Source organism: Helianthus annuus, chromosome 2 (genome assembly GCF_002127325.2).
Source record: "Helianthus annuus cultivar XRQ/B chromosome 2, HanXRQr2.0-SUNRISE, whole genome shotgun sequence".
Classification (NCBI taxonomy): Eukaryota; Viridiplantae; Streptophyta; class Magnoliopsida; order Asterales; family Asteraceae; genus Helianthus; species Helianthus annuus.
In genome coordinates, this window is record NC_035434.2 from 104,615,818 (window position 1) to 104,638,015 (window position 22,198).

A 22,198-nucleotide genomic window follows, 5' to 3' on the forward strand; every position below is an offset into this window, starting at 1 on the left:
GAAAGAGAATCGATTGTGAGCGAATTCGAGTTGAATGCCGATGCCCTCTATTTATAGGGTCTGATCGACCCTTTCTCGCGCCCCGCGAAAGAGACACAAGGGGCTTTCGCGCCCCGCGAGCTAGGTGTAGTAGGGTTTAGGTTTGATCAGTCGTGGGGGTAGGTTCGACGAATGTTATGCCACGTGGCGGGCTAGGGTTTCGCCACCCGTCACTCGCTCGCGCCCCGCGACGGACCAAAGGGGGTCTGTCGCGCCCCGCCAGAGATCCTTAAATCTTATTTTTATTTAAGTTTTATTAAAATAAAGTATTTGGTGTCCACTTTTCGTATACTGGATGTATTTTAGGGCGTATATGGATTTTATAAATATTTTAGGAGGGTTGTTATATTTTTCAAGGGACAAATGTGGTTTAAGGGATAGATCATCCCATTCATTTGCATCGATAAAGGTCTCTGTTGTCGGGTGTGGATTTCAAATCTTCGATTGCCAACCAACCAGATCCATGAGTTAAAATCTTGTCCGCCTACCATTTCAAATAAACATTGTTGTTCCTTAAAGCGATCAGACAACCATCATATTCAGAGCAAATAACCCTAGTAAGTCCATTTCCTTGCATATAATCAGGGGCGGCTTTGATGGTTTGCGGGGAGGACCTCGGCACAAGGCCCGTAATTTCGAGGGGCACGCGATTTTAAAAAAAATCCAATATATATATGTTATTTTTTTTAAATAGTAAACACATACCAATTCCAATATAGACCCATTTACAAATCATTTTTTATGGTTTATAATTTAGCTCACTTGCATTAGATTTATTAGCTCAATACTAATTTTATTTTTTTAAATAATAATAGAACATTACGGAAAGACACATTTTTCAAACTCGAACAGGGTACATGAATTCTTAGAGACGTCTCTCGATATAATCTCTACTTTTATTACTATTTATTAATATATTTATCACCTTACTAAATATATGGTTCATGCATGTCTAAGTTTGGTACTTCATTTTTTGGAATAACGATGTTGCACTGTCATTTTGAGTGTCATGTGAAATGAGGGAGTTAGAAACCATTAGCTTTACCTTGGTAATTCGTTGTCTTTGTCTTTTGGGAACGCATAAGAGTACGTCATAAGACCGTCATGCTGAAAAAGTAAAACTAAACAAAGAAAAGACTAACTAATGTTCAAACTTAGGGGCGAGGGAAACCGAAACATAACTGAAACCAAACCATTAACTGAAAAAATTAGTCAAAATTAACTATAACCGTCAAAATCGGTCGGTTATGTTTAAGTGAATCTAATTAACCGAGCATTCGGTTATTGTTACAGTAAATGTGTCTTCGTTAACCACTTTAACCGAAATTGAACCGAACCGAACTGTATTATTGTGATTTTCTAGCTAGGAACTTGCATAACGTGCTTGGAGCACCATAACAGAACCATTTTCAGCTTAAACAAAGCAAAATAAAAAAAAATACATTCGATAACTAACCGAACTTAACTGAAACCGATCCATAACCTACGGTTAACCCACCCAAGTTTAATCAACTATCAGTTATAGTTATGGTTAATTAAGCAATCTTCCATAATTGAAGCTTAGTTATTGATCATGGTTAAGCTAAGCTTCCATAAGTAAATCGAACCGACGTTACGCACCTCCAACCAAACTCGCCACATAATTTATGTCGTTGCTAGCCTTGCGCCAATGAGAGGCGTTCAAGTGTGTCACAACATTTTCGTAATATTTTTATTTATGTTTGGTAGTTATTGGTGGTAAACAAAAGAAAATTTTTAATTTTGGTTTCATTTGGGTTTCTTATATATGTTGATCACTTTCGTACTTATTATAATACTTTAAGTCCAAAACGTTAAAATACAGAAAAATTAATTTGTAACCCTAATAACCCAAGGAAGACTATATAACCTTTTAGCCCAATAAAGAAACCGTTTATTTGATTGTAATACTTAAACATTAATAGTGTACGTTAAGCCCAAGTTAGTTTTTTTTTTGTTTGAGTGTACTAAATTATGTTACACAACATGACTCGAAATGTTAATGTCGGGTTGTTAGAAATTATATGGCCATTGAAAAATAGCGAGCCAACTTGACTGACGGTCTATCCGTTAGTATGGTGGTTCATTTCATAATGTTTTAAAGGATCCTTTCATGAGTTATCATTCCCTGTATATAATAAAAAGCAATAATGATCTATTTGCATATACCTATGTTGTAACTAGGAATGGATTTATCTGTTGACAAATGATAGACTAGGTGCTTAGACTATCTCCAATCCTAAACGCATCCTTAGACGTCTTTAGCTGCCACATCATCTACCACATAATATCCTTACAAATTCTTAAAATCTCAATTTCATTTCCAACCATACAAATATCCTTACCCTTCTTAATTTCCACATCATCACCTATCCATTACACACAATATTTAAATAAAATATTTCTTCTTTTACTTTGGGCCCACCTCATCGCATGAACCGAGGCAAACCCATGCCCTTGTGCAAGGACATCTAACCTAAGAGAATGTTAGAACATCCCTCCAATGGATGCATTAGAGATAGTCTTATACTCATCAAACTAACACATGTTCCCGTCCTACAAAATAACCATTAAGTAGTTTTACAAAGATTTTACTAGGGATGTGTTTACCGTAAAAATATAAAGTATGAAATAACTTAATATTATTAATTCATAAGCATGCATGATATTTTTAATTTTTTAATAGAGTTAAATGTAATTTTAGTTCCTATTGTTTGACCTATTTTAATAGTTTAATCCAAATGTTTTATTTTTTGTTTGTGTGTCTAAAAAGGTTTCACCGTTGTCATTTTACTCTACTGGGTTAACTTCATCCATTTTTCTGTTAATGAGAAGGATAATTCGGTCATTTTATATGGCTGGATTGTCATTCTAGTTAACAAAGTTACATATAAAATGACCGAATTGCCCTTCTCGTTAACAGAAAAAATGGATGAATTTAACCCAGTAGACTAAAATGACAACGGTGAAATCTTTTTGAGCCCACAGAAATAAAATGAAACCTTTGAACTAAACTGACAAAATAGCTCAAACCATAGGGACTAAAATGACATTTAACTCTTTTTAATAAATAACTAGTAGTTAGGACCCGCGTGTTGCGGTGAGAGAATAAAAAATAAATGTAAAAACGTTGAACAGTAAAATTTATACCAAAACATAAAATGAAAAAGAATTTACACGTGTTATAGCAAAGACGTTAACAATACTTGAAATCTTATGTAAAAAAGTGAAGCCCGTTGCGCCGTTACCGACAAACCGAAAAAAAATTAGATGTAAAAACGTTGAACAATGCATGTGCGTTGAGGCATGTTAACTCGCAAGTCAATCAGATTTGAATTTATAAAATAATAATACTACTAATAAATTTATAAAGTATAGGATTTATTAAAACTAAAAATAAACTACAAGGGTTATGTAGTACTTATAGTAATACTCTAAGGGAACATTTTGATCTTTAGAAATAGTCCAAAGAAAGGAAACATAAATATTTATATAGAATAGACGCTTGTACACATGACTTTAAGAATTATATATAGACAAAAAAAACAAAAACAAAAACAAAATAATGGTTGCTAAATGGCATCAACCCAATAACCTACAAATTTCACCAACTAATCAAAACGGTTAAATAATAAAACCTCCTCAAATTTTTGATAAACAATAGAGAGAAAATATAGAAGGATATATCCTAATAAAGTAACACCATTTGAATATATTATTATAATCTAGGAATTATGCTTTCCATATATTGACCGAATAAGATACATGTATAAGAAACTATAGAACGAAACAAGTGTACGTAGCGAATGTTCCCTGGATTGAAAAGAGGAAAATGACAATCTAAAGAAAGCTACAAGAGTATAGTGGTGGAATTTTGAAAAGCTTGAATATATGTAATTTAACTTGAGAAATGTCAAACGGTGTAGAGTCAAAAGAATAAAATGTTGGAATATTCAATAATGGGGTACTGGGTCCAAATCGATTTGCATGCAGGTACAGTAAACAAAACGAGTTATTTTTGGTATGTTTTTGATGACCAGCCACCATAAGCCAGGTTTTTAACCAGCTGCTATATATATTATGTTGCACCCATCCATTCAAGAACACATTAATTAAAATACAACTAAACAACATTGAGGCATATATAGTACCAGAAGATAGATATATCTTATTAAGTTTCATCGATCATATATATATGAAGACTGACATGAACACACATGTTCTTGTTTTAGGGCTCTTGGTGCTTCTTCTAGGTTTGCTGCAATCAGAAGCAGCTGTGGTTAGATATAAGTTCGTGGTACGTATTATTTATATGGTTTTTTATATTAAGGAGTTGCATTCTAATTAATTATGGAATGGAGGGTTGAAAAAACGTATGTTTTTGTTTTAATTTGCAGGTTCAAGAAAGTAACTACACAAGGCTATGCAGCAGCAAGAACATCTTGACAGTTAATGGACAATACCCTGGTCCAACTATTTCTGCTCACAGAGGAGACACCCTTATTGTTGATGTTATCAACCAAGCAACCCAAAATATCACAATTCATTGGTACGTAAATATATATATTTACTCAAAAAGTTAGATGGTTAATTGCTATATTGTATTGAAATGAAAAACTTGTGTATATCTAATTGATTACCTGCAGGCATGGAGTGAAACTACCAAGATATCCATGGTCCGACGGGCCTGAGTTTATCACTCAGTGCCCGATTCAACCTGGAACTCGTTTTAGCCAGAAGGTTATCCTCTCCGATGAGGAAGGCACATTATGGTGGCATGCACACAGCGACTGGTCTCGAGCCACTGTGCATGGTTTACTAGTCGTCTCACCCAAGATTGGAACTACTTTCCCATTTCCTAAGCCCCATGCGGAGGTTCCAGTCATCTTAGGTGCTTAATCTATTTTGCCCTTGCTAACTACTTTCCACATCATGAATAAATTGTGTGTTCTAAGTTTCCATTTATGTTCTTTATTAGGTGACTGGTGGAAAAATGATATACAGGCAGTGATGGAAGACTTCATGCGTAGAGGAGGTGATCCGGTTCCCTCTGATGCTCTAACAATCAATGGTCAACCAGGCGATTGCTACAACTGCTCTCGTCCATACACAACCAAAGTATATGTAGATAAGGGAAAGACTTACATGCTCCGAATGGTGAATGCGGCCATGAACAACATCATGTTCTTTGCAATTGCGGACCATGAGCTTGTCGTCGTAGGAACTGATGGTGCCTACACAAAGCCACTGAAAACCAACTATCTGGCAATATCTCCCGGGCAAACCATAGACGTCTTGTTAGTGGCGAACCAACCTCGCAATCGCTACTATATGGCAGCAAAGTTCTATAGCAGCAATCCTCGCAGCCTATTCGATAACTCCACCACCACGGCCATCATCGAATACAATGGAAAATACACCCCATCTCCTAACTCACCTGTTCTCCCTCCTCTTCCTGCTTTCAATGACCGAAACGCATCTGCTAACTTCACAAGCAGCTTACGAAGTTTGGCAAGCAATGATCATCCTATTGACGTGCCGATGACCATTACAAGGAAGTTGTTATACACCCTCTCTATTAACTCGATACCTTGCGCTAGTAACACTACATGTGCGGGACCAAGAGGTACCAGCAGGTTCGCTGCAAGCATAAACAATATCACCTTTGATGCTCCCAGGACTTCCATTCTTGGAGCTTACTACCGCGGAGTGAACGGTGTTTATGGTGACGACTTTCCTGACAATCCCCCATTCGTCTTCGACTACACAGCAGCGAATTTGAGTACTTCGCTACAGACTCCGAAGAATGGGACAGAGGTTAAAATCCTAAAGTATAATGACACGGTGGAGCTTGTTTTCCAAGGAACAAACGTGGTCTCAGGGATAGATCACCCCATGCATTTGCATGGATACAGTTTCTATGTTGTTGGGTCTGGATTTGGAAACTTCGATCGACAACGAGATCCTTTGAACTATAATCTTGTTGACCCTCCGCTTCAACAGACCATTGCTGTTCCTCAAAACGGCTGGACAGCCATCAGATTCAGAGCAAATAATCCTGGTAAGCAAGCAGCCTGTTTCCATGCCATGCATGTAATCTCGATTCTTATTGATAAAATCATACATTTTAATCTGGTATACTTCACTTTATGTTTTCAGGAGTATGGTTCATGCATTGTCATTTCGAGCGTCACGTAAGTTGGGGGATGGAGATGGTATTCATTGTAAGAAACGGGAAAGGTGCTAACGAGAAAATCTTGCCTCCACCAAAAGATATGCCAAAGTGTTAGAAGATTTGTTCATTTAATTTAATTTAATTTGTTCGTCAAAAGTTAATTTGTTTGCCAAAAGTAACTTATGTCCTTATACTTGTTTTTATTTTCTTCTAATTCCTTGTATTGTTTCTTCCGCTTACACATCATTGCTTTTATTATTTGATTGATTTTCAAATGTAATAAGTTGATTGTTTAAATGCATTATGTAATTGTGACGAACATGAATAAAGAAAGTTGTTGATTGGTATTGCTATGATATGTACCCTGTAAAATTCATTATTGTATACATCGCAATGCTTCTACATCAAAAATTACGGATTCAACGTTGTACAAGTACTTGAAGAAGTTGCATTTGGTGCGAGTATCTATTCTTTATTTACCTTTACTAGTGTAAGAACAATATGATAAAAAAGCAACTTATATATGACCCATCATTTCATATCGTTAGTAATTAAGAAAAAAACATCAAAAATAATAACAATATTGTTCTAATATAATTACAAGGAGTATGGCTCTTTTTAGAAAGGAACAAGACTTCATGCATTTCTAAGAAAAAAAACAAACAAAACTAAAATGATCAAAGTATAAAAATCAAAAGCAAGGATCAAACTTGTAAATGCCACCGACATTCAACTTTAATATATAGATATACCATTTATTTATATATACTATAATCATCAATATGTTTAGGCATCTTGGTGTTGTACATTGTGTTTACTTGGTGTATTTTGTTTCTTTTTGCCGTACGTTTTGTTTTGGTGGTTGTACATGTTCGTTTGATAAGTTGAGTGATTTGCCATGCACCCTTCCTTTAACCTGGCAATTCTCCTCTCCCACCTAGCGACCACCGCCAGCATCATCATCATCATCATGGATCTCTAGGATGCTCAAACGAGAAACATTTCACCCCCATTTTCCCAGTGTGTGTGTTTGGGATTTTGTTTTATTTTGTATAAACTCTTTCAATTTGTACAACTTTAGTCCCTCTATTATGGAAATTGTGTTTTAAGGTTAAAAATATATCCTTACTTGTTTAACTAAGTAAATAACTAGGTTAAATAGCCTAGTTATTTTTATTTTATGCTATAATATGAAAACATACTAGCGAATATGAAAATTCGGATTTTGGGGTGTTACATGCATTTCATAAATAACGTTTCAATAAATTTACGTTCAACGGAAGCAATTGTGACTGTTATAATCATACAAAACCAGATTGTTTAAAAAGTATAACATTAATTATTCATCAAGCAACACGCCCCATGACACTCTTCGCTCCTCAGACTGCAAGTTCCAAAGCATAATGTATCTAACGACCTGCAAGCATGCAGAAAAAGTGTGTCAATATAAAGTTGGCGAGTTCACAGTTTTGTTTAACGAAAATCATGTAAGTGTTTAGTTTAAAGACATGTTACGAATAATAAACTCGGTACCGATTGACTGTTCTGTTTTTGGTGCCCTCGTCAATGTCTATCATCATTGATCAACATGTTTAAGGTCATTAGTTCACGCCCGGCTCCTAGCACGGTGTGAGGTTTGTCAGCCCTAATAGCACAATCAACTAATACCTCGTTGCCTCCCAGGCAACTAGCTCGGTATGTAAGTAGAGACTTTCGTGATAAAGTTTGAGCATATTAACCAACATCGAATTTAAACTACAATATAGAAAAAGTATTCCTCCCAGGAATAGTAGTTTGTTTGTCCCCCTGGGACGCATGCTTGTAAAAGAGTAGTAAACTCACCTTAGTTTGCTCGGTATATGTTACATACTTCTATGTGTTAATTAAGTGTTAGGTCCGTTGCACGCGACCTAAGGTACAATATCATGTATTATGTAAGTAAGTATACAAGTAGGGTTTTACAATACACTGAGCCCAAACAACCCGGTGTTTAATGTGGTCAATTTATCATACAGTAACACACAATAATTCGGATATCCTGCTTATTAAATGTCTAGTTCGGAATTGCATAAGTAAATTCGGAGTTGTTGATAACATATATTTATCACATAAATCTCTTATCACATAACAAACTTTGCATGTTTTCTATTTACATACGGAACATGATGCGCATTATATAAACATCGGACTCCTTTATTTTTTACAAGTTCGGACATATCATATGTATATATATATATATATATATATATATATATATATATATATATATATATATATATATATATATATATATATATATATATATATATAGGGTCAGGATTTATAGAAAACGGTAGAAAGTGTGAGAACGGTGAGAACGCTTATGGATCGTCAGATCAAAACAATCTATGGACTAGATTGACGCGGTGGCGTTTTCGTAAATAACATCAATTTTATTACATGGACGTGTTTCATTAAGGGTAAAAGGGTCTTTTGACTTCTCCACACAAAACGCCATCTCATAAAAATAAAACGCCAAACAAAAATCACACACCATTCTAACTAAAATCGCCATTAGATATAAAACGCCAAACTTAATTATAATAAAATCCCGCCTAAAAATACCGCCAAAAAAATCCTATATATACAACATCTCAGACCTTCAATTAAAAACACACACAAAACCCCAAACGCCATATTTAATATATACCGTTCCTCTTAGAAACGCAAAAAAAAAACCCAAACATCAAATATCTTCTAAACCAAAACGTTTTTTGAAATTCAGTTTGTTTGTCTGTAAGCTTTCGCTCAATGTAATGGACAAAATCCTTAAGTGAGGATATTGTCCATTTCATTGAGTAAAATCTTATTGACTTATCCCCAACTTCCATCCAATTTATAACGCTAAAACATACAAAAACATTGTTGAGGTTTGTTGTCAATGAAGTTTAGCTATATGGGGTGGACAACATTGTCAGTTAACTTTCTTAACCGAGGATTAACAATGTTGTCCATCACCATACAGCAAAACGTTATTGATTTTAGCATGATCAAATTTAGAGTTTTAAGATGGTTTATTTACTGGCGTTCTTTTTCTCGGTAAAACGCCAAAAAAGTTAAAAAAATCAAACATCATTCAATGGAAATTCAAGGATCGTTGGCTAAAAAGGGTGCAAACTCAATAACATTTTGCTGCATGGGATGGACACATATTATAGAAAAAAAGGCTGATTTCAGACTTTGTGCTTCCACACGGCGACAAAAAAAAACTACTTTGAAAAACAAAAATAAAAAAAAATCGTACGAAAGTCGAAACAGCCAGTGAAGATGCTTCAAAACAAGAAAGAAACTGGTGACAGTGAAGATTTGGAAGATCAATATATATTTTTTTAATTTTCTTTTTTAGTATATTGTTATATAATAACAACGTCATATGTAATAAAAACGCCACAAAGCCAAATGCTTGTCAAAACGCCAACATGCCATAAAACGCCCCAAAAACTACCAAACAATAATAAAATTACTTTGGACAAGAATTATAAAAAACCAAAAAAAATAAAATAAAATAAATAAAAAACAAACTTGAAAATGTAACTAGAAACAGTAACTACAAATCAGTAATACTGAAGATAGGGAAAATTTATTATATTAGAATCTAAAACGTCAAACTTGAAAGATGGGACGTGTTACAGACTTCAGAGATAAAGCTTATTAAAAACAATAATTACAAACAGTAATTGAAAAGACGAATAGTTTATTATAATAATGCACCGCCTAACTTACGCGCCAAAAAGAAATCCTGTAAAATGATACGCCTCAGAAACTTCCATTTGATCAAACCAAAAAAACAAATGTCAATACTACTAAATACCACTCACTGTAAAACACCAAAAAAATAAAAAATCAAAGATGGCTAGTATGCTTTTTTGGATATTCAGTATTGTTCTTCGTGAAGTTTCACTGAATGAATTGTTAGCAGGGGGAGTAACTCAGTAAGATTTTGCTGCATGAGATGGTCAAAAATTCAAGAAAAAGATATTGTTGACAGTTATATGGCATTTTGTATTTTTTTGTTCTTGAAGAAGGCTTGGATGAGGAGAAGAGATCAATGACACTGAAGAGTGGGATGATTATAAAGATGAAGATCAAGATGAAGAAAAAGCGAAAAACTCGCCCACACGTCATAGATCTATGTCCTCAAACATCCACAAAAAACCACTTCAACAGACGAGCAGGCAAAAATAATCAAACCGATGGTTTTGTTAAGTTTTACATAAAACGCCATATATTTGGTGACAGTTCTTGTACTATTAAAGAAGAGAGAGACTGATGACAGTGAAGATTGTGAAGAGAGATCCAATTAGGATTTTTAATTTGTTTTCTTCGCATGTATTTTTTTCCTGTGGTTGAAATATAATCTAACAATTATAAAAACCCAAGATACCACAAACGCCAAAATGTATATAAAAAATAATAGAACAATGGGCCATCTTGTTTAAAACGCTATTCAGATAGATTTCCTGAGCCCCTGGGTTCCAATGGCATACGATTTGAATAAACGCCATAAACGCCAAAATGTTAATACAATGAAACCATTAAACTCCAATAATTATTGAATTTGGTTAACGCCAAAAATCTTAAACCTCGAAAATTAAAACAATATTGGAAAAAATGGAACTGGAAAAGCAGAAGATGAAAGGACAAAAAAGCCCCTCTGCCCTTCTCTAAGCCGCGTGACACGTGTTGGGCCAGGATGCGTTCTCACCGTTCTCACACTTTTGAGTGTTTTCTCCTGATCCCGTTTCTATATATATATATATATATATATATATATATATATATATATATATATATATATATATATAGGGGGCTGCTAGAATGAGAACCACCTCGAGTTGTAAGAACCGCGAGAACTACTTGATCCGGGGCGATGTGGACCAATTTTTTTTTCAAACGTAGATGCATGTATTATAAACACATTCGTAAAAAAAAATTTAAAAAATGCCGTGCGTGTAGTTTTTTACACCACAAGTTTGTGGTTTACGAGTTCCGTAAATTTACGGGACTCGTAAACCACAAACTTATGGTGTAAAAAACTACACGCACGACATTTAAAAAAAAAATTTACGAATGTGTTTATAATACATGCATCTACGTTTTTGAAAAAAAATTTGGTCCACCTCGCCCCGTACGGTGTGGTTCTCGCGGTTCTTACAACTCGAGATGATTCTCATTCTAGCGGTCCCCTATATATATATAAATCCTCGGAATATAATTCACGTATTTACAAAGTCTGACCATTACTTTGGTTAAATAAGTTTGGGGCAGTGTTAGTTGATTTTGTCGGCCCATGCTTAAAATACTGTCGGCCCACATGTAAGAAGGACATCGGCCTACTTATGAAATTCGTACAAATTCGGAACAATATCAAGCATACATTCAATAAGTTTTGAATCATTATCATTCAGAATTTAGATTATATAGATGTGAAACTCGGACACCTGCCAATTGATTAATATTATAGCTCTACAACTAATACATCATCGGCCCACATATACACATAAACCCCAGGCCCAATAATTTTATTAGTTCGGACATTGAAGAACCAAAAAACCAAGTCTAGGCCGGAGCCTGTAAATGAGGATTTGGATCTTGTTAAGGATTGAGAAAGGTTCCTGTAAAACAGAAAACCGTTAGGCTCGCCACAGAGATGGGAGGGCCCCTCTGCGACCACCCTCCGGCGTGAGGATAAGTATTGGTAGAGAGAGAAAGTAGAGAGAGAAAATAGGGACGAAGGTTCAGAGAAATCGTACTTGGATTTGTACTTGAAGGGGTATTTATAATAGTCAACTGAGATGACGTCATCCGTCTGGACGCACTTGAACGGGGGCTCGTCTTCGGAGCTTTTTGATACGGGGCGGACATGCTTTGGATGTCCGCCCAAGTGGAGTCCGGTTCGTCTCAGGGATTACGTCCGGCTTCGGACATGTGTCTTCAAGTCCCCTAGTTTGGGGAGTCTTTTGTAAAGACTTGGCAAACTATTACTTCAAGCTTTTTTGTCTTGCTCAGATGACGTGTCACTGCGGGAGTGGTTTTGAACTGATTACGTGGCGTGTACTGAATGGTGTGGGTGACCTTCATTATTTGGACCGTTAGTCACCTACGAGTGACGGTAACGAAACCCCTGTTGGGAATCGTGGGAAGCGACGGTTGATGTGACTGGTCCCCACCGACTTACAATTTCTATAAATTCGATTTTCACCATTTCATTTTTACCTTTTCTCTTCTCTTTTTCCATCTTCTCTGCTGTTATCTTCTCTAGTGTTTTCTTCTTCTTCAAAGAAAAAGGTGCGTCTTTGTTCCTTTTTACTTTTTATAGTTATGGCTCCGGGTAAGGAAAACCTTTCGGAGAGTGTGAGCGTGCTTACCCAACGTCAGTTGGATAAGTTTATTAGAGAATATAGGATTCCCCTAGATCTCCATCCGGTCCTCCCTTCCAGTACGGAAGCCATATATCCATTCCGTCAAGGGAAGTTCCCTTTTTACACTCGCGTCTGCAACTTCGCCAACTATAGGGTTCCTTTTTCTCGTTTCTTTATTAGGGTTTTACAATTTTTTAGGGTTCACGTTTGTCAGGTTAATCCATTTGGCCTTAGCCGTATTAACCATTTTGAAATTTCTTGCCGAGCCCTTGATCAGAAACCGGATTTAAATGTTTTTCGATACTTTTATGAGTTCATCTCGGCCGGAGACTGGTACACTTTTGCGCACCGGAAGAACGTCCCTTATCCGTCCTCCAACGAACGGTCTAGCTTAAAAAACTGGAAAGATAATTTCTTTTGGTTAGATGACCGTTGTCTTCCGGAGGACATGAGGTGGCGCTTCAAGGACCAGTCTATGTCTTTTGATCTTGACGAAAACTTTGTTTTTAACGAGAGTTTAGGCCGCACTTTGATTGAGCATCAGTCCCCTATTCGTCCTCTTCCCGAGCATTTCCTTTGGCTAGGTCGAGTTAGTTTTTCATGGGCCCGGGGGGATAAGGATTGGCCGATTATACGCCGGAAGAGTGACCGTAAGTTTCGGTTCTTTATGCCCCCTTCGGCTCCTTTACTTAATTGCTTTGCTAACTCTTTATTTGTTTTGGAAATGCAGGTGCTGCAATGTCGCTTCTTGATGCTTTGAAGGTTCCGAGCATGGACGCCTTTGACTTTGATTTCGAGCAGCAGGAGGATGTTCCGTTCATGAAACAGGTGGCACCCTCTGCTCATCCCGTCCGTGGTCAGGCTGATCCGAACATACCCGCATCATCTGCTGCTGAGACGACTTCTTCTGTTCCGAAGGATTCATCTGAACAAGCCGCTGCTGAAACGGTTTCCCATATTCCGGCATCTTCTAAGGAGGCTGGGGGTTCGTCTGAATCTCATGCTGGGCGGAAGTCTGTTCTCGATGATGTGGATGATGATCCAGAGATCCGTAGTCTGGATGAGGCCCTCCTGCATCGGCCTTCATCTTTGAAGAGCAAGAGCGTCGGGGCGGATACTGACCTGGTAATCCGATCCCGCAAGAGGAAGGGTGAGTCGGTTCAGATACGTTCTTTCGATTCTCTCCCAATGCCAAAATTGAAGAAAACGAAAGGGAGTTCTTATTCCGAAGGCACTGTGATGGAGGAGCTTGACGAACATCTTTCTGGGGGTAAGAGTTCAAGGGAGGAGGCAGCCTTAGCTCGTAGTAAACCGACTCCAGTTTATTCAGGCGGCTTTGTCCCTGATAGCGAAGTGGAGAGCATGGAGATGGAGAATCCGGTGGGTGTGGATAAGGGCAAAGCCCATAGTGAGCCGAAGGTGGTCACTTTTTCAGGTACGCACTTGGGCTCATCTTTGGGTCCGGACTATTTTATGGATGATGAGGAAGATCAAGTGTCTTCGCTTCCCTCATCTTGGTTCGGACCTGAGTTGATGTCCTTTTTTCGATATGCAGATCTGTTCTCGGATGACATGGAGATTGACCCATCGACTGCTGAGGAGAAATTTACTCCTGAATGGGACATCCGGAACAAAGATACAGTGATGGACGTTCTGACCGCTAGGACGATGCTCTTTAATATAAACACTCCGATGGATCATGTTCGAAGCCGAAAGATGAAGAATCCGGATCTGGGGGCCGCAGTTTTGACTAACCAGGCTCAATCTAACATCTTCGTGACAGAACTTTACCGTAGGTGGGTTGAAGCGGAATCCGTGCGGGAGAATTTGGAGAAGGAGGTTCGTTCGCTGAAACGTAAAATTCTCAAGAGCCCGGAGGTGGAAAAGAAAGTAGCTCAGCTCACCCAAGACCTTCGTACTCAGCAAGAAAAGGTCACTTCTTTGATGGCTCTGAATCAATCGTCGCAGGCGGCTGCTGCGGCCGCTGCTGAGGATAGGGATAAAATTTCTTCGGAGTTCAAAGTATTTTCTGAATCCATGAAACAAAAGGACGAAGAGCATAAGGCGGTTTTGGCGAAAATGGAGGAATCTCTCAACGGTGCTCGTCTCGCGTACGAGAGTATGATGGCTGGTACGTTCGTCTTTCCGTTTTACTAAATTCTCATTTCTTCTGTTTTTTTTTTCTAACTTTTTCCCCAGAGCGTGATGCGCTTAAAATAGGGGAAGCTGATTTGAAAGATCGTCTGGGGGAGATGGAGGCCGAGAATGCTTCTCTGAGAACAGAAGTGGATGATCTCCGCGAGACAAAAGTTTGGATGCTTACGGAAGGAACCCAGCTTCTAGCAAAGAATATTCACAAGGGCAAGGAGATGACTGCTGTCGTGGCTGGAGTAAATAATGCAATGAGCGCGGTGGGCATTAATTCGGGCTTGCATTCCGGCTACGTCCATGCTTTGCAGAAAAAGACTCCTTTCAAGGAGGTTCCCTTGTTGAATCGTAATGCTACGGAGGAGCTTAAGGTGGCGGTCGCTTGCTTTGATACTCTCAAGTTTCCGGTGATAGAAGACCTTCCGAAGCTTAGCGACGCACCCCTTCCTGAAATTAAGAAGGCCCTTCGTTTCGCTAGTGATGATTCTGCGAATGAATGAGGTGGACATGCCCGGCTTCTTGGGGTATGCACCTTGGGTGTTTTTAGTTAGTCCGGATGAACGAAAAGTACGTTCGGTACCTTGACAGATGTCCTGTTTTTTTTGGACTTGTAATGATGTTTTTACTTTTGTTTATTATCCTTTTGTGAATGATATTAATACTTATTCCGGTTGTTTATGTCCGGTTTATATTTGATGTAACTACTCTACACATGCGTCCATGTTAGTGGTGTACATTTTGAATTTTCTAGAACGTTCTTTTGTTAAATGCGGATCCGTTTTGTTTTATTAAGGATAATTTGAAGGAAATACGAACGATGCCAGTTCGTCTTTTCCTTTTAGGGTTGGATCCCTGGATTCGGCCGATGAGTATTCATAAGTTGCAACTTTTATTAGAGAAATCTAATATTTTATTTACTAGGTTCGGAGTTTAAATTTCTCCGACAGATGCAAAGTAAAAAACATTTTTAATCAATCCGCAGGTACGACCCTCTGCGGTTCTTGTAATTTAACTTGTGCGGGAAAAAACATCCGCTTTACAGGAAAACTAAAGAGATGACGGAGCTCATAGCTTCCGTTTTACAATTATTTGTTTCAAAATAACCCTCTAAAGATAACACTTTTTTAGGTGCACTCCGTTCCAAGTACGTGGAACGGAGGTTCCATCCATCTTGCTTAAAGTGTACGCGCCGTCTTTTCCTGCTGTTTTGATCTGGTAAGGTCCTTCCCATTTGGGAGCTAACTTCCCCGTTCCTTCAGTTAAGCTCGCTTCATTGTTCCGCATAACATATTCTCCGACTTTGAACCGGGCTTCTTTAATTTTGGAGTTGTAGTGTTTTTCCAACTCTTTTTTATACTTGGCTTCCCGGATTGCCGCAAGTTCTCTCCTCTCTTCAATTAAATCGAGGTTTAGACGGAGTTCACGTTCATTCTCTTGCTAGCTCAATTGTATGCGGGGCGTGGGGATCCCTACTTCTGCGGGTATGACAGCTTCGGTGCCGTATGTCAAGCTGAAAGGAGTTTCTTTGTTGCTTGTTTTAGGCATGGTTCGGTGTGCCCATAGGACATGCGGAAGCTCGTCTGCCCATGAGACGCCTTCCTTCCCCAACCGCTTTTTAATGCCTTCCACAATACTCCGGTTGGCTCTTTCCACTTGTCCGTTGGCTTGGGGATGGGCCACCGAAGCGAAGCTCTGTTCGATGTTCATTCTTTGGCACCATGTTTTAAACGGCTTCTCCGCAAATTGTTTTCCGTTGTCGCTCACTATGCAAAGAGGCATTCCGAACCTGCACACTATGTTTTCCCACGCGAACCTCAGCACTTGGTCTCCTGTGATCGTCCGGAGGGGTTTAGCTTCGACCCATTTAGTGAAATAGTCGATGGCAACCAGCAGGAATCTTACCCCTCCGGTGGAGACAGGGAAAGGACCTACGATGTCAATTCCCCATTTCTGAAACGGCCAGGCCGAGGTTACGGGAACGAGATTGTTTTTGGCACGATGGCTTATGGGAGCGTGGCGTTGGCAATCTTCACATGATTGGAGCTCATTTACCGCGCTTTGGTGCATTCCTGGCCAGAAATAACCGGCATTCATGACTTTTGCTATAACCATCCTCGGTCCCGCGTGGATGCCGCATATTCCCCAATGGATCTCCCTTATAACGTAACTTGCTTCCTCTGGGGTTAGGCATTTTAGGAGCGGACCTAAAAAGGTTTTCCTGTAGAGTTGACCATCGTGCATCTGATATTGCAGCGCTTTCACTTTTAACTTCCGTGCCTGAGCCTTGTCTTCTGGAAGCGTCCCATTTTTCAAGTAATCTACGATCGGAGTCATCCAAGACTTTTCGGACATGGAAACTGACATGACTGACTTCGTCTGTTGGATGGCCGGAATCTGCAGGGTCTCGACTAGAACCTCTTTTGATAAATGACAGAATGCTACGGATGCCAGTTTGCTCAAAGCATCGGCTTTTTTGTTTTTGCTCCTCGGTATGTGCACTATTTTGCAGGAATCGAAAGAGGAGATTAAACTATTGACCTGCTGAAGATACCGAACCATATTATCCTCTCGTGCCTCGTACTCACCGCTGACTTGATTGGCTACCAATAATGAATCGACATGAGCTAACACGGAGGTTGCACCTGCTTTGGCTGCGGTTTGCAGGACTGCAAGGAGAGCCTCATACTCTGCTTCATTGTTGGACGTCTTAAATTCGAAACGCAATGCGTAAGTATACTCTATTCCCTCCGGATCTATTAGGATTAACCCTGCTCCCGACCCTTCTTTACTGGAGGCCCCGTCCGTGTACAGGTTCCATACTTTTGGTAAGATGGGTTTTTCTTTGGTGCTTTCTCCGGTTGGGACCTCGGTAAGGAAATCTGCCACTGCCTGTCCTTTTACTGGACCTCTGGTACGATAGGTGATATCGAAGGCACTGAGCTCTATTGCCCATTTGGTGAGACGTCCGGAGACCTCTGGCTTCCTGAGGATTTGCTGGATCTGGAGATCAGTCTGTACTTCTATATTGAAAGCTTGGAAGTACCTTCGGAGGCGTCTGGAAGCATGCACCAAGGCGAGTGCCAATTTTTCGATCATCGGGTACCGAGTTTCATAGTCTTTCAGGATACGGTTCACGTAATAGACCGGGATTTGTGCCTGGTTCCGGTGTACTACGAGTACTGCACTTATCGCGAAGTGAGAAGTAGAGAGATATACCGTGACAGTTTCTCCGGTAGCTGGTGCGGTTAAAGTGCGTAAGGATCCGAGGCATACCTTTAACTCCTGAAATGCCGAATCCGCTTCTGACGTCCACTCTATTTGGCCTTTTGCCGTTCGTTTTTTCAATACATTCATGAAAGGGATAGAGCGGTCTGCCGCTTTTGAAACAAAGCGGTGAAGGGCGACGAGTTTTCCATTTAGAGATTGGATCTCTTTGATAGTTTTAGGAGGCTGCATGGAGACTACCGCTTTGATTTTATCAGGATGCGCCTGGATTCCGGATCGTGTAACCCACACCCCGAGGAATTTTCCTTCTTCTAAGCCGAAAGAGCATTTTTTGGGATTGAGTTTTAGGTTGATACTCCGAAGCCTTGTAAAGGTTTCGAGTATGTCATCTATCATGTCGTCTTCGGCCCGGCTTTTTATGACCAAGTCATCGACATAGATCTCCAAGTTTCTTCCGATCTGATCTTTGAACGCTTTATCCATTAATCTCTGGTACGTGGCTCCGGCGTTTTTTAAACCGAATGGCATTTTAGTATAACAAAACAGACCCTCATTTGTTACAAACGCGGTCTTATCTTCGTCTTCCGAAGCCATTTGGATTTGATGATAACCCTTATACGCATCTAGGAAGCACTTAAGACGGAAACTTGAGAGGGAGTCTATTTTTAAATCAATCTCCGGCAAAGGATAGCAGTCCTTTGGGCACGCATTGTTTAGATCGGAGAAATCAACGCACATTCTCCAGGTTTTGTCTTTCTTGGTTACCATCACTGGGTTGGAGACCCAAGTTTGGTAACGTACCTCTCTGATAATACCGGCGCTCAGCAACTTTCGTACGTCTTCAGAGATGGCCTTGTTACGAGCCGGAGCCATGTTTCTTTTTCTCTGGGCTACTGGTTTTATTGAGTGCGACACTTTTAACTTATGTTCGGCCAAACACCGGGGAACTCCAACCATGTCGGAGGTTTGCCAGGCGAATACGTCGAGTGAATTGGACAGTAGTTTCCATAACTTCTTCTTGGTTTGCTTGGGAAGTTGAGCCCCGATTGCAATTTTTGTTCAGGAAAGTGTGGGTGTATAGCCCATTCTTCCGTGAGAGTATTAGGAGGCTCGGCATTACCATCGCTCTGTCGTATTTCGGCTACACCGATCGTTGATTCGGAGTACAGTGTTGCTATCCCTGCTTCGGTGGGGAATTTTAACGCTCCATGTATGGTAGAACTGATAATTCCGAAGGCGCACATACCAGGTCTTCCGAGTATGACATTGTGGACGGACCTTGCTTCAACCACTAGATATGTCAAGTTGACAGTTCGAATCAAACTTCCTTCCCCCATCGTCGTTGGCAGAGTGATTTGGCCTAAAGGCTGGACCACCTCTCCGGAGAAACTGACCAAAGGCATTGATACTCGGAGCAATTTCGCCTTTGTCTGTGGGGCTAACTGTTGAAAGCATTGCTTGTACATAATCTCGGTGGCGCTTCCGCTGTCCACGTATACTCTTCAAACCTTGTGTCCTGCAATGATAGCGGACACTATGACCGGTCCGTCCTTGATATCTTCCAGACTGACGGGCGGGAAACCAATGGGTTGCTGCATCCAGACGGCCAAGTGCTGATTGGACCGCTTGATGCCTTGGTTGTTTACCCTACGGATCATGCAAATTGCTGGTTGATTGTTCGGATTATCTCCCGAATTCCCTGAAGATTTTCCTTCCTTTACTTCTTTAACTAGATGCGATAGCTTTCCGGACCGTACTGCCTTTTCTATTTCTTGCTTCAAAGACCAACAGTCATCTGTATTGTGACCCCGAGCATGATGGTAGTCACAATATTTCTTGGAATTTTTGTCTCCTGGGTTTCGAAGTTTTGGTGGAGCGGGGAAATTTGCCCCTTCCGCACTGAGAATTTCACTGGGAGTTTTGGAGAGATCCGATAAATTGTAAAATCTTGACCCGGAGCTTTTCCCGCGTGGAGGTCTGTCATTTCTACTGTAAGGGTGTGATCGTCCCCTGCTTCCCGGTGGGGTCTTATCAAACACCGACCCACCATTTTTCTTCCATGAAGACATCTTGTGATCTGACTCTGGAGCAGGATTACATGCGTTCTTGCCTTGAGCGAAAGCTCTGGCCCGTTCCATAAGTACCTCCATCGTCTTTGGGAGATTTTCGTGCAATTTTTCGACTAGTTGATTATTCCGAACGCCGTGACAGAATCCGGAGATACGTAGTTGGTCAACTACCCCACTGATCTGCATGCTTTCCCGGTTAAACCGGTCAATGAAACTGTCTAAAGATTCTCCGTCCTTTCTTCGAATGTTGTGGACTTCGGTAATTTCTTTAGAGTAGTGCCTTTGCTGGCTGAAATTTTGGAGGAATAGCCTCCGGAACTCCTCAAAGTCGTTGATCTCACCTTCGTTCAACGCATCAAACCATACTCGTGCGGCTCCAGTTAGAGTTTGTGCGAACATAAAGCACTATGCTGGCATCGGCCATTGTTCAACTCGTGCAGCTCCGTCAAAATCGAACATATGATCATCCGGATCAGTTGTGCCATCATACTTTTTCACCGTAGTTGGCATTTTGAGCTTCGGGGGAAGTTTAGCATGTGTTATACGAGCACTAAACTTTGACTTGGCTGTCATAGAAACTGGGTGGTACGGCTTGGTAAGTTCCGGATCGCTAATTACATCCATCTGTGTTTCATTTCGCATAGTCATTGCTGGTGAAGGCCCGGAGGAACCTTGTACATATCCAGTATAAGTTTCCGAAGTGACGACTGTGGAAAATGTAGGAGGGGTGATCATTGTGGGACCCATAGTCCCCGTTGGAGCTTCTTCATGAAAGAGCCTGGTTCGCAAACCGAGGATCTGTTCATCTCTGGCCTGTTGTGCTTTTAATCTTCGTAGAAGACTTGCATTTTTGGCGAGAAATTCTGCATCGAACTCTGATGTTTGCGAAGTAGGAAGTAAGATAAATGGCAAGGTTGTTCCTGGACCTGAGCTTAAAGTAGCTGAGGTCGTAGAGACAATACTTGCTGGTGCAGTAACTTGTGTACTAACAGCCGTGGATCCCAGATTCAAAGAACCTGGGGCCGCCATTTGTCAGTTCTTTGCTCAAGAAGTTCACTAAAGTGAAGGACTAAGAGCTTTAAGATCGGATGGCGCCAATTGAAGAACCAAAAAACCAAGTCTAGGCCGGAGCCTGTAAATGAGGATTTGGATCTTGTTAAGGATTGAGAAAGGTTCCTGCAAAACAGAAAACCGTTAGGCTCGCCGCAGAGATGGGAGGGCCCCTCTGCGACCACCCTCCGGCGTGAGGATAAGTATTGGTAGAGAGAGAAAGTAGAGAGAGAAAATAGGGACGAAGGTTCAGAGAAATCGTACTTGGATTTGTACTTGAAGGGGTATTTATAATAGTCAACTGAGATGACGTCATCCGTCTGGACGCACTTGAACGGGGGCTCGTCTTCGGAGCTTTTTGATACGGGGCGGACATGCTTTGGATGTCCGCCCAAGTGGAGTCCGGTTCGTCTCAGGGATTACGTCCGGCTTCGGACATGTGTCTTCAGACATGTATACTGTATACTTAATAACTCGAACCCCATAAAGTTTACAAACCCTGACCAACTATTTGCTCAGAAATCCTGACCTTATCCCCCCGTAAACTTGGACCCATCTCTGTGTCATCCCAAACTCAGAAAGAAGAAAAAAACAAGTGGTAAGTTCGGACTAGTCTAACAAATACGGACCTTTTGTACACAAATAAACCCGGTCCCCTTTATTCATAACAACAAAGCCGGACACCCCAAAGCTCGGACTCCATGTACCTAAAAGCTCACACCTCAACTTATTAAATTCTGATCCTTTCATCATTTGTAATCTCTGAACTTATACCTTGTACATAAGAACTCAGACTCTAGAGAGGAATAAATCCTCTCACATAAATCTCCCTAAATTCGGACCATATAACCTAGTTGAGTCCAAAGTAAACTCGGACCCTAATGACACACCAACCCGGCCATCTTAAACCTATAAACAATGACAGTATGCAATGCTGATTCAAAAACTCGGACTCAAAGTGGCAAGTCCTGAACATCAATAAACTCGGTCTTTGTGACTCTACAAAGTCTGACAAACCCTAATCACAGTACCAATGTAACAGTTTGCAGTTTCTACGATCAAAACCCTACCAA

The 22,198-nt window shown here is 40.1% G+C and overlaps 2 protein-coding genes across 2 annotated transcripts; one reads left to right on the forward strand and one right to left on the reverse strand.

The window, feature by feature from the left end:
* Positions 1 to 4,184: 4,184 nt before the first annotated feature.
* On the forward strand, positions 4,185 to 6,552 carry LOC110918054 (laccase-14). The gene is made up of 5 exons (XM_022162445.2): positions 4,185 to 4,354; positions 4,455 to 4,606; positions 4,704 to 4,948; positions 5,036 to 6,118; positions 6,217 to 6,552. The coding sequence occupies exons 1-5, from the start codon at positions 4,253 to 4,255 to the stop codon at positions 6,345 to 6,347; spliced, it is 1,713 nt and encodes a 570-aa protein (XP_022018137.1). The 5' UTR covers positions 4,185 to 4,252; the 3' UTR covers positions 6,348 to 6,552.
* A 12,956-nt stretch (positions 6,553 to 19,508) lies between these two features.
* LOC110893071 lies at positions 19,509 to 20,474 on the reverse strand. The gene has a single exon (XM_022140194.1). The coding sequence runs from the start codon at positions 20,472 to 20,474 to the stop codon at positions 19,509 to 19,511; it is 966 nt and encodes a 321-aa protein (XP_021995886.1).
* Positions 20,475 to 22,198: the final 1,724 nt, after the last annotated feature.

What these genes read in the sequence shown, in the direction of transcription:
- LOC110918054 (XM_022162445.2), top strand. Translation starts at nt 4,253, where the DNA reads ATGAAGACTGACATGAACACACATGTTCTTGTTTTAGGGCTCTTGGTG. An exon ending in TGGTTAGATATAAGTTCGTG is followed by an intron (nt 4,355 to 4,454) that starts GTACGTATTATT and finishes TTTAATTTGCAG; the next exon opens with GTTCAAGAAAGTAACTACAC. An exon ending in GGAGGTTCCAGTCATCTTAG is followed by an intron (nt 4,949 to 5,035) that starts GTGCTTAATCTA and finishes GTTCTTTATTAG; the next exon opens with GTGACTGGTGGAAAAATGAT.
- LOC110893071 (XM_022140194.1), bottom strand. Translation starts at nt 20,474, where the DNA reads ATGTTCGCACAAACTCTAACTGGAGCCGCACGAGTATGGTTTGATGCG.